Source organism: Schistocerca nitens, chromosome 5 (genome assembly GCF_023898315.1).
Source record: "Schistocerca nitens isolate TAMUIC-IGC-003100 chromosome 5, iqSchNite1.1, whole genome shotgun sequence".
NCBI lineage: Eukaryota > Metazoa > Arthropoda > Insecta > Orthoptera > Acrididae > Schistocerca > Schistocerca nitens.
In genome coordinates this window covers 868,291,072-868,306,036 of record NC_064618.1, presented here as the reverse complement: position 1 = coordinate 868,306,036, position 14,965 = coordinate 868,291,072, and the positions used below count along the sequence as shown (strand labels likewise).

Sequence of the window (14,965 nt, the reverse complement as noted above, 5' to 3'; positions counted from 1 at the left end):
TAATGTGTATATCTGACATGTTCCACACCCAGGAGGATCCCATCTTTTGTGGGTATATGGAATGAAAAATTAATATAATCAAATCTAATCAGTTTTGACAACACTTGATCACAACTGTCAAGATTAGGTATTTTGTGTATGATAAATGTAATAATAGTGCATAACAGTGTTTCATTCTGAAAGTGTGTTACTTCTGTGAATATTAGCTGTTCCAGTTTACTGCATTGTATTAACCTATTTCGACAATCTCCTGACAAATGATCAGGTTAGTAAGTATTATATTCAAATGTTTTATGTTTTTATGTTATACTTTCTGACATGTTCAATGGCTGCGAGAATCATCTCATTTTTTGGGTCTATGGAATGAAAACTGAATCTAATCTAATCTTATTCTTACTCACGATAGTATTTTGTATGTAATGAAGAGAAATGTCATGGTGGTTTAGTGTTGTTTGTTGGAGCAAAATTTAGTTCTGTGATTACGCTCACAAGTTTCTGAAGTAAATGTTGTTGGTCTGACATATTTGCATTTTGATCAGAAGTAATAAAGAACTGACATAGAAATGATTTAAATAACACAACTAAAATCATGAGGTGTGGTGACAATCATAATAGGTCTTACTAAGTGATTAAACCACTGAAATTAAGTGAAAAAAAAGATTTTTTCTGCTTGAGAGATCAGTAGAGCCATGAACTTACAGTTTAGAACAAAACACTTTGTAATTCTGTACAGTATGTTCATGTAAAACCGGACTCATGTTGAAACTTGTTACTTAAAATTTGAGACTTAATGTGAATAAATATTTTTCTGAGAATCATCACTATTCTTGAGCAATGTAAATAATATGTTTTCTTATTGTCTGGATATAATTCCATGTACCATTTGTCAGAGTACTTGAATAACTATGTGAGTCAGTAATATAAGTAGCCTCACAGTATATCCTATCCCTTATGTCCTTTTTATTTAAGTACCTACACATGCACAACACCGACAGTGACTATTGTGACTATGACACAAGATCACAACACGACCTGCATGTGGATGTAGAAAACCTGAGCCTAGTAGAATAAGGTGTACACTACTCAAGAAAAAAAGGTGTTTAATGCACTCCCTATGCACATAAGATATCTTACTAGTGTAACACCACAATTTAAAAGTAAATGAAAAGAATATCTTCTGAAACACTCTTTTTTCTCTCTTGATGAGGTCTTTGACATAAACACTTATAAACACTATTACATTGTAAGTCCGATATGGCACATTGACTTGTAATATTTGCTGTTACCACTTTGTAACAGAACATGATGACCTGTGTCAGAATAACAATGTACTTCGCTTCTAGAAAAGTTTTAACTTAATATGGAATAATTGCAATTTAGTATTGTATTGCTTTATACCTCAGTTTTACTTTAGGAAGTGCCTAAGCTTGTAATTGTTAACATAGTTTGCTCCTTTACAGATATTGCAATTTGTATCTATTAGCATCTACAAGTAGGCTACTGTTCTCATGTACAGTTGTGACTCATTCCGCATCCATACAATCCTCTTGTATACTGGATCTATGGAACATGAATAAATAAATAAATAAATGTATACTGAGAGAAGGTAGAGAGGAAGATTTTAACCAGTGTCACATTTATTTCTGTATTTTCAAAAGACCACCTGATTCTGCTGTTGGTATTTATGTTGGGCAAGTGGTAGGAAGAATGAGAGAAAAAAAGGTACACTGATACAACAGATTTTTCTTTACTCTTTTTCTTTCCTCTTTTTCTTTACTCTTTACTTTTTCCAATGGACCTTCTGTCCCAGTTCTTAGTAATCAGGTAGGTAAAAGCTGTAGAAAGTAATGAAATGCACTATTGGTTTGAGTATGGTGGACTGTTTGCAAACATGTAATTTTTTATGTAGACTGTTTTAAGTTACCCCATAACTACTCTAGTGAAATGCTCACATGCTAACACTCTAGTGGGGTCTTGGAGTACCCTAATAAGTTAAATGAAACTGTAATTTAAAGAAATTTTATTTTGAATTCAACTTTTATCACTGAATATTATAAATATTTTTACGTATTTGAGATATGATTACAAACAATTTTGGCACACTGAAAATGTGATCAAGACAGACATGTTTTGACCATTTTTCACTCACTATTTTGGTTTTCTTGTCCACATTATTTGCACACATGCAGGACCTTGCTTTCCTCATGGGTTATGGCTCTGAAGATGTTGAGGCAAGAGGAGTACCACCAAGTTTAACAACAACGTCTCTCAGTTCACGAGAAAGAAGTAGGTGATCTCAATGTTTTACATGGGACTTTACTAAATCCATTCCAAGCCTCTGTAGCAATTCTCTTCTTTTCAGTGTGATCAAGTTGTTTGGTGCACTGAAGTAAACCAGAGCACTGTCTCCTACTAAGAGGGTTGAATGAAAAGTAATGCTTCCACCTTCATTAATTGGGTTCGGATGGGAATATTTTGATAAATCAAATGCAGAAATAATCCTTAGAATGTGATCTTTAATTATAAAGCTTCATTTTTCAACATAATCACCAGCAAATTGAATACATTTCTGCCAATGATGAACACATTTTCTGAAGCCATCACAGAAAAAGTCGACACTCCATAGACTGACATTTTATCTTCAGGTCATAATGGTGTACCCAAGTTTCATCTCCTGTCACAGTTGAATGGAGAAAGGCATCTCCTTCATTCTTGTAGTGTGAGAGGAGTTCCTGGCAAATTTCAAGTCTGTGTGCTTTCATTTCAGGAGTCAGCATCCGGTGTACCCACCGTGCACAGATCATCCGATAGCCGAGCAAAGCAATGTTCTTTTGTAGTGCCAATTGTGCTTGCAATTTCTCTCTGAGTGATACAATGATCATCCTGAATCAATCTGTCAATATTTTGCTTGTGAAACTTGGTGGTTGCTGTCACAGGATGTCCAACTCTTTGTTTGCCATGCAGGTCAGATGTACCCACCTCAACCTTTTTAAACTTACTCACCCAACAACCCACAGAAGGTAGAGGCATTATTTTTCAGTCAACCCTCTTATGTTTAAAATGGCATAAAATACAGATGTTGGCCATCTGCATGTTCACTGTGATACCGAATAGTCTGTGCACATTTGGTCCAGTGCATCCACTCCTCCTTTTGTGGCATTGTAGTCAATGGTCATTTCAGATTTTCTCTTTTGAGTACTAATTTTCTGATTGTGGTGCATAGATGAAAGCAACACAACAGCTCGAACATCAGAACAAATTGTCTTTACTTCGTTATGCACAAATAATGCAGATTCTACTGGGGGCTTTGAGTTTGGTTTGAATTTCTCTGGGATCTGTGGTTTATTTAACTTTAGAGTGCCTAATACAGTCAACGTTTTCACTTCCAGTTGATCACAGAGCTCAAGTGACATGAACCAATTGTCTACTGTCACATGGGTAGCTCTCAGGGATGAAGGAGTGAAGGCAACAGAGTATCAAGTAGGTAAAAAGATGAGGGCTAGTAGAAATCCTTGCGTAACAGAAGAAATATTGAATTTAATTGATGAAAGGAGAAAATATAAAAATGCAGTAAATGAAGCAGGCAAAAGAGAATACAAATGTCTCAAAAATGAGATCAACAGGAAGTGCAAAATGGCTAAGCAGGGATGGCTAGAGGACAAATGTAAGGATGTAGAGGCTTATCTCACTAGGGGTAAGATAGATAATGCCTACAGGAAAATTAAAGAGACCTTTGGAGAAAAGAGAGCCACTTGTATGAATATCAAAAGCTCAAATGGAAATGCAGTTCTAAGCAAAGAAGGGAAAGCAGAAAGGTGGAAGAGGTATATAGAGGGTCTATACAAGGACGATGTACTTGAGGACAATATTAGGAAAATGGAAGAGGATGCAGATGAAGATGAAATGGGAGATATGATACAGCGTGACGAGTTTGACAGAGCACTGAAAGACCTGAGTCAAAACAAGGCCCTGGGAGTAGACAACATTCCATTGGAACTACTGATGGCCTTGGGAGAGCCAGTCCTGACAAAACTCTACCATCTGGTGAGCGAGATGTATGACACAGGCGAAATACCCTCAGACTTCAAGAAGAATATAATAATTCCAATCCTGAATAAAGCAGGTGTTGACAGATGTGAAAATTACCAAACAATAAGTTTAATAAGTCACAGCTGCAAAAGACTAACACGAATTCTTTACAGACGAATGGAAAAACTGGTAGAAGCCGACCTCGGCGAAGATCAGTTTGGATTCCGCAGAAATGTTGGAACACGTGAGGAAATACTGACCCTACGACTTATCTTAGAAAATAGATTAAGGAAAGGCAAACCTACATTTCTAGCATTTGTAGACTTAGAGAAAGCTTTTGACAATGTTAACTGGAATACTCTCTTTCAAATTCTAAAGGTGGCAGGGGTAAAATACAGGGAGCGAAAGGCTATTTACTATTTGTACAGACACCAGATGGCAGTTATAAGAGTCGAGGGGCATGAAAGGGAAGCAGCGGTTGGGAAGGGAGTGAGACAGGGTTGTAGCCTGTCCCCGATGTTATTCAATCGGTATATTGAGCAAGCAGTAAAGGAAACAAAAGAAAAATTCAGAGTAGGTATTAAAGTCCATGGAGAAGAATAAAAATGTTGAGGTTCGCCAATGACATTGTAATTGCGTCAGAGACAGCAAAGGACTTGGAAGAGCAGTTGAACAGAATGGACAGTGCCTTGAAAGGAGGATATAAAATGAACATCAACAAAAGCAAAACGAGGATAATGGAATGTAGTCGAATTAAGCCGGCTGATGCTGAGGGAATTAGATTAGGAAATGAGACACTTAAAGTAGTAAATGAGTTTTGCTATTTGGGGAGCAAAATAACTGATGATGGTAAAAGTATAGAGGACATAAAATGTAGACTGGCAATGGCAAGGAAAGCGTTTCTGAAGAAGAGAAATTTGTTGACATCGAGTATAGATTTAAGTGTCAGGAAGTCATTTCTGAAAGTATTTGTATGGAGTGTCGCCATGTATGGAAGTGAAACATGGACGATAAATAGTTTGGACAAGAAGAGAATAGAAGCTTTCGAAATGTGGTGCTACAGAAGAATGCTGAAGATTAGATGGGTAGACCACATAACTAATGAGGAGGTATTGAATAGGTTTGGGGAGAAGAGAAGTTTGTGTCACAACTTGACAAGAAGAATTGACCGGTTGGTAGGACATGTTCTGAGGCATCAAGGGATCACAAATTTAGCATTGGAGGGCAGCGTGGAGGGTAAAAATCGTAGAGGGAGACCAAGAGATGAATACACTAAACAGATTCAGAAGGATGTTGGTTGCAGTAAGTACTGGGAGATGAAGAAGCTTGCAAAAGGTAGAGTAGCATGGAGAGCTGCATCAAACCAGTCTCAAGACTGAATACAACAACAACAACAACCACAACAACATCTCACGTAACCCTAAAAATTGACGTTATCATTCAAATTTTGCTCTTTTCAAAGTACTCTAAGACTTCAGTCACATAAAACACTAATTGAGATAACGAAAAACAACTTACATTAATACTCTTGTAGTGTATTCTGAGACCTCTTTCTCTTTATCTCACAAAATATTACTGGAAACACCACATCCAGTACTCCATGTTCTAAACAGCACTGAGGACGACCAAAAACACAGGCGCTATCTGTTGTTCTGTTCACGTACTGTGTATTGTATTCATATCACCTGGGGTTCTCCAGGATCCCACTTAAGCAGTTGAGTGTTAATAAGATTCATTCCTGATCTCGGATATTAAGTCACTATGTACCAAAAACTCTTTATATTGTCAAAAAATGTGCCTATTATGTAGAATAATGGAAAACCCAGGATGGAACATAACAATATTATGAACAGGATGCTACTCATCAAATAGTGGAGATGCTGAAGCGCAGATAGATACAACAAAAAGACTGTCAGAAAGTGAGCTTTCTGCAAACAAGGCCTTCATCAGAAGTAGGCAAAACACACATACACACACTCACACACAACTCACATACCCAATGACAACAGCTGCAGCAAAAGCCAAACCATGAACAGCAGTCCATGACAGGATGAGGAGGAGACTGGGTGGGGAGGTGGAGGGATAGCCGTGTAGTAGGGGTGGGGGACAGTAATGTGCTGCTTGTGGAAGTGTACAGAAATGCCACCTTGCTCAGCATTGACCTCCAACTCAAAGATGGCCACTCAATTCCTCTATCAATATCAAACCTACCGACAACTGGCAACATCTCCACTTTGACAACTGCCACCCATTCCATACCAACAAGTCCCTTCCAGACAGCCTAGCCACCCATGGCCATCACATCTGTAGTGATGAGTGGTACCTCTTGAAAGATACCGAGGGTCTAACTGAGGCCTTTGCAAACCATAATTGCCATCCAAACCTTGTACAAAGACAGATCTCTCCAGTCACCCAACATCTCCCAAAGTCCCATGGTGCGGCAGCCACAGAGTAGCATTCCCCTCAAGACTCAGTACCACCCAGGTCTGGAGCAACTGACTCACATTTTGACTACTTCTCATCATGCCCCAAAATGAGAAATGTCCTATCCACTATCCTTCCCACATCTCCCACAGCAGTATTCCACCACCCACCAAACCTACATAATATCCATGTCCATCCCTATACAACCCCTGCTCCCAGACACTTGCTTCATTGCTCATGTCCCTGTAATAGACCTAGATGCAATGCCTGTCCCATACATCATCCCACTACCATTTACTCCAGTTTGGTCACATACATCACCTATCCCATTAAAGACAGAGCTACCTGTGAAACCATTCATATCATCTACAAGCTAACGTGCAACCACTGTGCTGCATTCTACATAGGCATTACAGCCCTCAAGCTCATTGTCTGCATGAATGCCCACCAACAAACTGTGGCCAAGAAAGAGCTGGACCACCCTATTGCTAAGCGTATTGCCCAACACAACATTCTTCATTTTGATGACAGCTTCACAGCCTGTACCATCTGGGTCCTTCCCACCAACACCAGCTTTTCTTAACCGTACAGGTGGGAACTCTTCCTGCAATGTATCCTATGTTCATGTAACCCTCCTGATCTCATCCTTCATTAGTCATTGTCCTTACCTTTCTAGCCCCTCCCTGTTCCCATTCCAGCATTACACAGCCCTCTATTCGACCAATACACCATCAGTCTTTTTTACTTCTCTGCTTTTCCAGTACTCACTGTTGCCCCGCCCTCCTTCTAACCTTCTGACTGCACCTAGCTGGTTTACCCTCTATCCACTAAATCCCTGCATGCTCCTACAAGCAGTATTTTACTGTCCGCTACCCCTACTGTGCTATCACACCCCTCCCTCCCCATTGTCTGAATGCTTACTTTCAGACAGCATGAGGCGTAGTGCTCTCATCGCTCCTGTCACTTGCTAGGACAATATCGTTATAGGCCCGAGTCATCGACAGATATCACCAGCTGACGTGGACCTGAGTTACAGAGCTGCACGTAGTTGTACTAGTAGGTGGCAGAGGTCAGCAGTTGATGGACAGTGCTAGCAGTCGTAGTCAAAACAATGTTGTAAAGTTATGTTTGATTAATATTTAATGTACACTCCTGGAAATTGAAATAAGAACACCGTAAATTCATTGTCCCAGGAAGGGGAAACTTTATTGACACATTCCTAGGGTCAGATACATCACATGATCACACTGACAGAACCACAGGCACATAGACGCAGGCAACAGAACATGCACAATGTCGGCACTAGTACAGTGTATATCCACCTTTCGCAGCAATGCAGGCTGCTATTCTCCCATGGAGACGATCGTAGAGATGCTGGATGTAGTCCTGTGGAACGGCTTGCCATGCCATTTCCACCTGGCACCTCAGTTGGACCAGCGTTCGTGCTGGACGTGCAGACCACGTGAGACGAAGCTTCATCCAGTCCCAAACATGCTCAATGGGGGACAGATCCGGAGATCTTGCTGGCCAGGGTAGTTGACTTACACCTTCTAGAGCACGTTGGGTGGCACGGGATACATGCGGACGTGCATTGTCCTGTTGGAACAGCAAGTTCCCATGCCGTCTATGAATGGTAGAACGATGGGTTCAATGACGGTTTGGATGTACCGTGCACTATTCAGTGTCCCCTCGACAATCACCAGTGGTGTACGGCCAGTGTAGGAGATCGCTCCCCACACCATGATGCCAGGTGTTGGCCCTGTGTGCCTCGGTCGTATGCAGTCCTGATTGTGGCGCTCACCTGCATGGCGCCAAACACGCATACGACCATCATTGGCACCAAGGCAGAAGCGACTCTCATCGCTGAAGACGACACGTCTCCATTCGTCCCTCCATTCACGCCTGTCGCGACACCACTGGAGGCGGGCTGCACGATGTTGGGGCGTGAGCGGAAGACGGCCTAACGGTGTGCGGGACCGTATCCCAGCTTCATGGAGACGGTTGCGAATGGTCCTCGCCGATACCCCAGGAGCAACAGTGTCCCTAATTTGCTGGGAAGTGGCGGTGCGGTCCCCTACGGCACTGCGTAGGATCCTACGGTCTTGGCGTGCATCCGTGCGTCGCTGCGGTCCGGTCCCAGGTCGACGGGCACGTGCACCTTCTGCCGACCACTGGCGACAACATCGATGTACTGTGGAGACCTCACGCCCCACGTGTTGAGCAATTCGGCGGTACATCCACCTGGCCTCCCGCATGCCCACTATATGCCCTCGCTCAAAGTCCGTCAACTGCACATACGGTTCACGTCCACGCTGTCGCGGCATGCTACCAGTGTTAAAGACTGCGATGGAGCTCCGTATGCCATGGCAAACTGGCTGACACTGACGGCGGCGGTGCACAAATGCTGTGCAGCTAGCGCCATTCGACGGCCAACACCGCGGTTCCTGGTGTGTCCGCTGTGCCGTGCGTGTGATCATGGCTTGTACAGCCCTCTCGCAGTGTCCGGAGCAAGTATGGTGGGTCTGACACACCAGTGTCAATGTGTTCTTTTTTCCATTTCCAGGAGTGTATTTGCATAATTATAATTGTTTTATATGTGTAGTAATTAGCAGTGTGAGTGTTGTATGAGTGAAGAAGAACAGAAGTAAATGAAAATTGTTTTGTTTATTAACTATACTACAATTAAATGTGCAGTCAGCTTATGGTACTAATAAATCGTGAGTAGAACACAAATTAATCGGTTATTTCAGAAGGAGTAATTTTATATTTGATAATTTTTTAAATTTATTTATTTAGCAATTTCCATAGAAAGAAATATTTTACTATGATTGGTGTGATATAAGGGGGTCAGGGCTGAGGGCTTGAACTAGTAACATCTCATTGAAAGCAGCTCTGATGAAAGTACTGTAAAATCATGGAAAAAATGCTAATTACGAGTTCGCGAAGTAGTACAAAGTGCATTTAAGTGAATGGCATAGTGGAAGTCATGTGGAATTTTGGACAGAATATCAAAAATATTGCTTTTGACTGTTAGTTAAAACCACGTGGCACATTTTGTGATCTAAGACTGGAACAGGTATTACATGTAGAGCAGAGTGCACAACATTTGAGCGAGCATTTTCATAACCAAACGATCTGGTGAACCGTATTAACTTTGGTAACGGGTGTAAATACCATAAACTGGCTACGTGTGTGATTGTGGTGTGCATGTGAACTTTACATTGTGTTGCCACTTAGTATGGACTTGGCAGTATTAACTGTGATCTTTATCGTAAAAATACACCAGAAAATTTACATTGCAAGTTAAAACTTTTATTTCAGTTGCTAGCCACATCCCGTTTACCGGAAAATTCTATGTATGTTGCAACCTGCAATAGACAGTAGTGGTCTAGTATTTTCTACTACAGCTTTTAGCTAGACAAATGAGCATTGCTGGACACTGGCAGGGCGTTAAAAATGTAACGTGCCATGCCACAAGCTTTTCCTATCTCTGAGTCAGCAACTCCACTTTATGGTGGGTAGCAAATATCCTTTCCATAATATTATTATTTATAATGTTTTGTTGCTCATTCCTTTGGCTATTTCTATGTATCATCTCCTCATCTCCTTTCCTGATAAAACCATACTTTATTTCACATAAGACTGGAAAGGGGGGGTGGGGGGGGTGGGGGGATGGTGGATTTTATAAATATCAGCTTGATTTTTCAAAATATGGACCTTACTTTATGCTTTCTCTACTGTGAACAGACTTTTCCATTTGTTACACCATACCTTTTATAAAAAGGATTTTGGATGGATGTATTTTCAGGAAGTTACATTTGACAGTAATGAGAAGATGAAACTGGTGTAGAGGGAACACAAAAGATAAAGCTCAGAGCAAGTGAGGAGAAAGGCAACCGTACTTTGGATTCACAGTTGAGTAATAGGAGGATGAGTGAGTTACAAATATATCAATATTTATTGCAAATAGCTATAGAGGAAATATTTATTAAAGTTGGTCAGAACTTAAGAATAGAATGTGAAGTGAAGTAGTGGAATAAAAGACTCATATATGGTTTTGTTAACCCCTATATTTTACTTGTATTATGTTGGTCAAGTAAAATGGAAGATTAATTACAATTTCTCTTATGTAACACAAATGCCCAGAATTGGCATTATGTTCTCTTCACCGATGAGTGTCATATATGCCTTCAACCAGACAATTGTCAGAGACATGTTTGGATGCAATCCTGTCAGGCTGAATGCCTTAGACACACTGTCCAGCAAGTGCAGCGAGGTGGAGGATCCCTGCTGTTTTGGGGTTGCATTACGTGGGACCAATGTACACTGCTGGTGGTCATGGAAGGCACTGCAATGGCTGTACAATACGTTAATGCCATCCTCGGACTGATAGTGCAACCACATTGGCAGCATATTGGCGAGGCATTTATCTTCACGGATGACAATTCGTGCCCCCATTGTGCACATCTTATGGATGACTTCCTTCAGGATAATGACATCCCCCAACTAGAGTGGCCAGGATGTTCTTCAGACATGAACCCTATCGAACACGCCTCGGATAGATTGAAAAGGGCTGTTTATGGACGATCTTACACACCAACCACTCTGAGGGATCTATTCCAAATCGCCATTCAGTTCCTCCTGCAGTCTTGTGCCACCAATTTCTTGCTCTCCTAGGTGCATACCATGACTCGTAGATTATATATACCGATGGCTCGATGGTTGATGGCCGTGTGGGGTATGCTTATGCTCATGTGTACTATGTAGACCAGTGCTCCTTGCCGGACGGCTGCAGTGTTTACACCGCAGAACTTACAGCTATTTTTCATGCCCTTGAGCATATTCGTACCAGCACTGGAGAGTCCTTCATCATTTGCAGTGACTCTCTCAGTAGTCTACAGGCTCTTGACCAGTGCTACCCATGCCATCCCATTGTTGTTGCCAACCAGGAGTCTGTTCATGCTCTTGAACAGCGTGGTTGTTCGGCGGTGTTCATATGGACCCCGGGACACATTGGGATAGTGGGAAACGAACTCACTAACAAGTTAGCCAAAGAAGTTACCCGCAAACTGACGCTGGAAATCGGCCTCCTGGCAACTGATCTCCGATTGGTGTTGTGCCGCTGGTTCTTTAGGATGTGGGCAGACGAATGGCGCACTCTGTCTGCACCTAACAAGCTGCGGCGAGTAAAGGAGACTGTGACTGTGTGGGCTTCCTCCGTGCGGGCTTCTCGCAGGGATTCTGTTGTTCTCTGTAGGCTCCGCATCGGTCACTCTCGGCTGACGCATGGTCATCTGCTGCGTCGAGAGGACCCCTCTCATTGTCACTGTAGTGCAAACATGATGGTGGCCCATACATTGTTGGAATGTTCTCTTTTAACCACCCTCAGGCGAACTTTTAATCTCCTGGGTGATTTATCATCTCTTTTAGGTGACAATGTCTCTATGGCAGATCGGGTTTTAAGTTTTATTCACGCAAGCGGCTTTTATAGGTCCGTCTAATTTTATTACGTCACCCTCTTTTGTGCTGTATATTTGGCTTAGTTTTGTGTTGTAATTCGACTCCACACTAATCTTTTTGGCTGGAGGTTTTAACGCGCTGCAGAGTGGCTGGCTCATCCTTTTCTTTTCGTGATCAGCCAGCCATGGTCCTCTGCTTTACAGTTTTCTTTCTGCCTTTCTTCTCTATGTCGTTTTTGTTGCTGTGCTCCATTTTCCATGTTGCCTTACCATTGACCTTGGGGCTTTTTTCCCCTGGAATTTTTATTTTTGTGCTTAGCCTGACTGGTGGATGGTTTCAATATGCTCTGTATTTTAATGAAACAAGGGAACGATAACCTTTGCAGTTTGGTCCCTTTAATCTTTAAAACAACCAACCAACCATAAGCAATAAAAAGGGCAGAAATGGTGCTAATGTTGATTTTTATTCCAATTTTCTGTACAGGTTCTGGAACTCTAGGAACCAAGGTGAGACAAAATTATTTTTGATGTGTGTATCAATATGTATTACACTCTGTGAATAAATGATGTAAATGTAGGGCTTTCATATCTGTACTTCATGTCTGCTCTGGCTGTTAGTACTTGTGATGGTTTGGTTGTGAGCTGCAGTGGAGAGAAGTTGAAATGTAGGTCATATCTGATGTGTCCTTATGTTAATGTAATAAAAAAGGTGTAAAAATTGTTTTGTGAGGTGCACTCAGCCTCGTGATACCAATTGAGGAGCTACTCGACTGAATGGTAGTGGCTTTGGTCAAGAATACCATCATAACAACCAGGAGAGCAGTGTGCCGACCCCACACCCCTCCTATCCGCATCCTCCACCGAGGATGACCTGGCGGTCAGATGGTCCCGGTAGGCTACTTCTGGCCTGATGATGGAGTAAAAATTGTTTTATAGTTATTCAAAAGTGAGGAATAAATTTCAGTATCATCTCAAGTGGTGTTTCATCTTAAAGAAATTACATTAATACCAGATTACATCATTTTGATAAGACAACTGTTGTGCATTATTGGTGACTTTACTGAATGTAGGAATTACGCCACAATATTGACAGAAAGAGGAAGATTAACACATTGTCATAAAATACTTTCAAGATCCAGGAACCCTCTTTGTGGAACCAGATGCCATCTATTTTCAGGACAATGAGCAGCAGCAGCAACAACAACAATAATAACTACAGCAACAAACAGAATGATGAGTATTGTTTTCAATTAATGATTTTTTGCAACATTTATTGTTACTGAAAACAGTTCTATGACCCATGCCCTGTGACTAATCTTAATCAGTTCCATACCTGGTATCCACTGACACAATTGTGACTGCGTTTATTTCATAAGTTAATTAATAGTACGGGGTGAGGCAGCGAAATGACACAGTTTCGAAAAATCACCAATAATATATTTACAAAAAGGGTATAACTATTTCAATAAGAATCTTAAGTACATGAGCAGAAATTAATGTTTTACCTTGAAAACAACCATTCTTTGAATATGATGGCAGTAAGGTGGCATCCTTGGTTTTACGCACATTGTCGGAGTCTAGGATGACATCTGCCCATGACATTCTGTAGCATCTGCAACGGAATATTGTTAATTTCCTGCCTGATTCGCTCCTTCAGATCTTCTTTTGTTCTTGCTGGATTTTCCTCAAAGATGTTTCAATTAAGATAGCCTCAGTTTTGTATGGATGATAGTGTAGGTCGTTCTTCAAAATCTGCCTCATGGATCAATTGCTGACACCTAGTTCAGCGCTGTGCCTCCTTGCTGATTTTCGCAGACTTTGTGCTAATGCATTGCACACATGATCAATGTTCTCTAGGGTCCAGATTGTTTTTTCACTACCACCTATTTTCTTCATAATGCTTGCAGTGGCTTCAAAGTTTTTCATCCATCGGAGGACAGCTTTCATTGATGGCACAGGAGACCGTGGCAGTAGATTAAATTGATGATGGAAAGTGCATTGGGCACCAACCACACTATCCGTGTTTTTATAGTATGCTTTTACAGCAAACATGCATTGCATGCTTGACCAACGCTCCATGGCTACTGAAATTTCAACCTGTCCAGATGCTCGAGGCTGTTTCCCGGTCTCCCATTACCACCCACCACGCCCATCAGCCAGAGTCGAAATAGTGCCATTTCACTGACTCACCCTGTATTTCTGTTATAGGATAGACAGGATTCCATTACATAACTCTAATTAAAACTGCACAAAGTAAAAGAAACAAATTACTGAATTCATTATGTTTGAAACAAATCTGAAAATTTGTACTTACGTTTTTCAGATGATTGATTTTGGAATTCATGTAAACCAAATAATCATCATAAGACAACAGATGTTTTGGGTGAACATGTGCTATGCTGCCACCTTGTGCAGATACAAACAATACAAGGTGTATATAAATTCTATGTAGATGATGCACTCGCTCAGCATTGTCTTCAGGAAGTTCACTTCAAAATACAAAGAAACGAATGTTTATGCACACAGAAAGTACTACCTTTTCCAGTATATATGTTCATCTGTAATTGATCTATTTCTATACATTTCACAATTTTGCTATTGTATTGATTAGTATTGAAAGATGGTACTTTTGCATAAAACTCAGTATCAGAATGCAGAGATAACCTGCAAAAGGAGTTGCTTTCAACATAAACATTTAATTTATTTTCGAATGTTTTCGTGATTTTTCGTGGGAATTCTCCATCAGTTTATAGTTCAATTTTTTTTTCCTATTATCTTTTCTCAGTTGAGCATTTGCCCTCAAAAATTCTTTGAATGTACAGTCCTTAGATACCACAACCTGTTTCATTTCTAGCTTCCATCCTCTTTGTCCCTGGCCATGTAGAGAATGTTCAGTAGGAATGCTTTTTCTGCTCATGGGGAACATTTAGAATCATGTCTTTGTTTGTGTATGTGAACGAAAACTTTGCATCATTTGACACGTAAATGTCACACACTAGGCTTTCTAAATGTCCACAAAGATAAGACATTTTTTAGTTTTTGCAGCTATTTGC

General features: G+C 40.9%; 1 protein-coding gene across 1 annotated transcript in view; it reads right to left on the bottom strand.

The window, feature by feature from the left end:
- LOC126260779 (cilia and flagella-associated protein 47-like) overlaps positions 1 to 14,495 on the bottom strand; it is a 119,760-nt gene extending 105,265 nt beyond the window's left edge. Inside the window, exons 1-2 of the mRNA XM_049958115.1 lie at positions 14,449 to 14,495; positions 14,227 to 14,401 (exon numbers count right to left, since the gene is read on the bottom strand). Coding sequence (XP_049814072.1) covers positions 14,227 to 14,401; positions 14,449 to 14,495 — 222 coding nt within the window. The remainder of the gene's footprint in view (positions 1 to 14,226; positions 14,402 to 14,448) is intronic.
- Between the last annotated feature and the right edge of the window lie 470 nt (positions 14,496 to 14,965).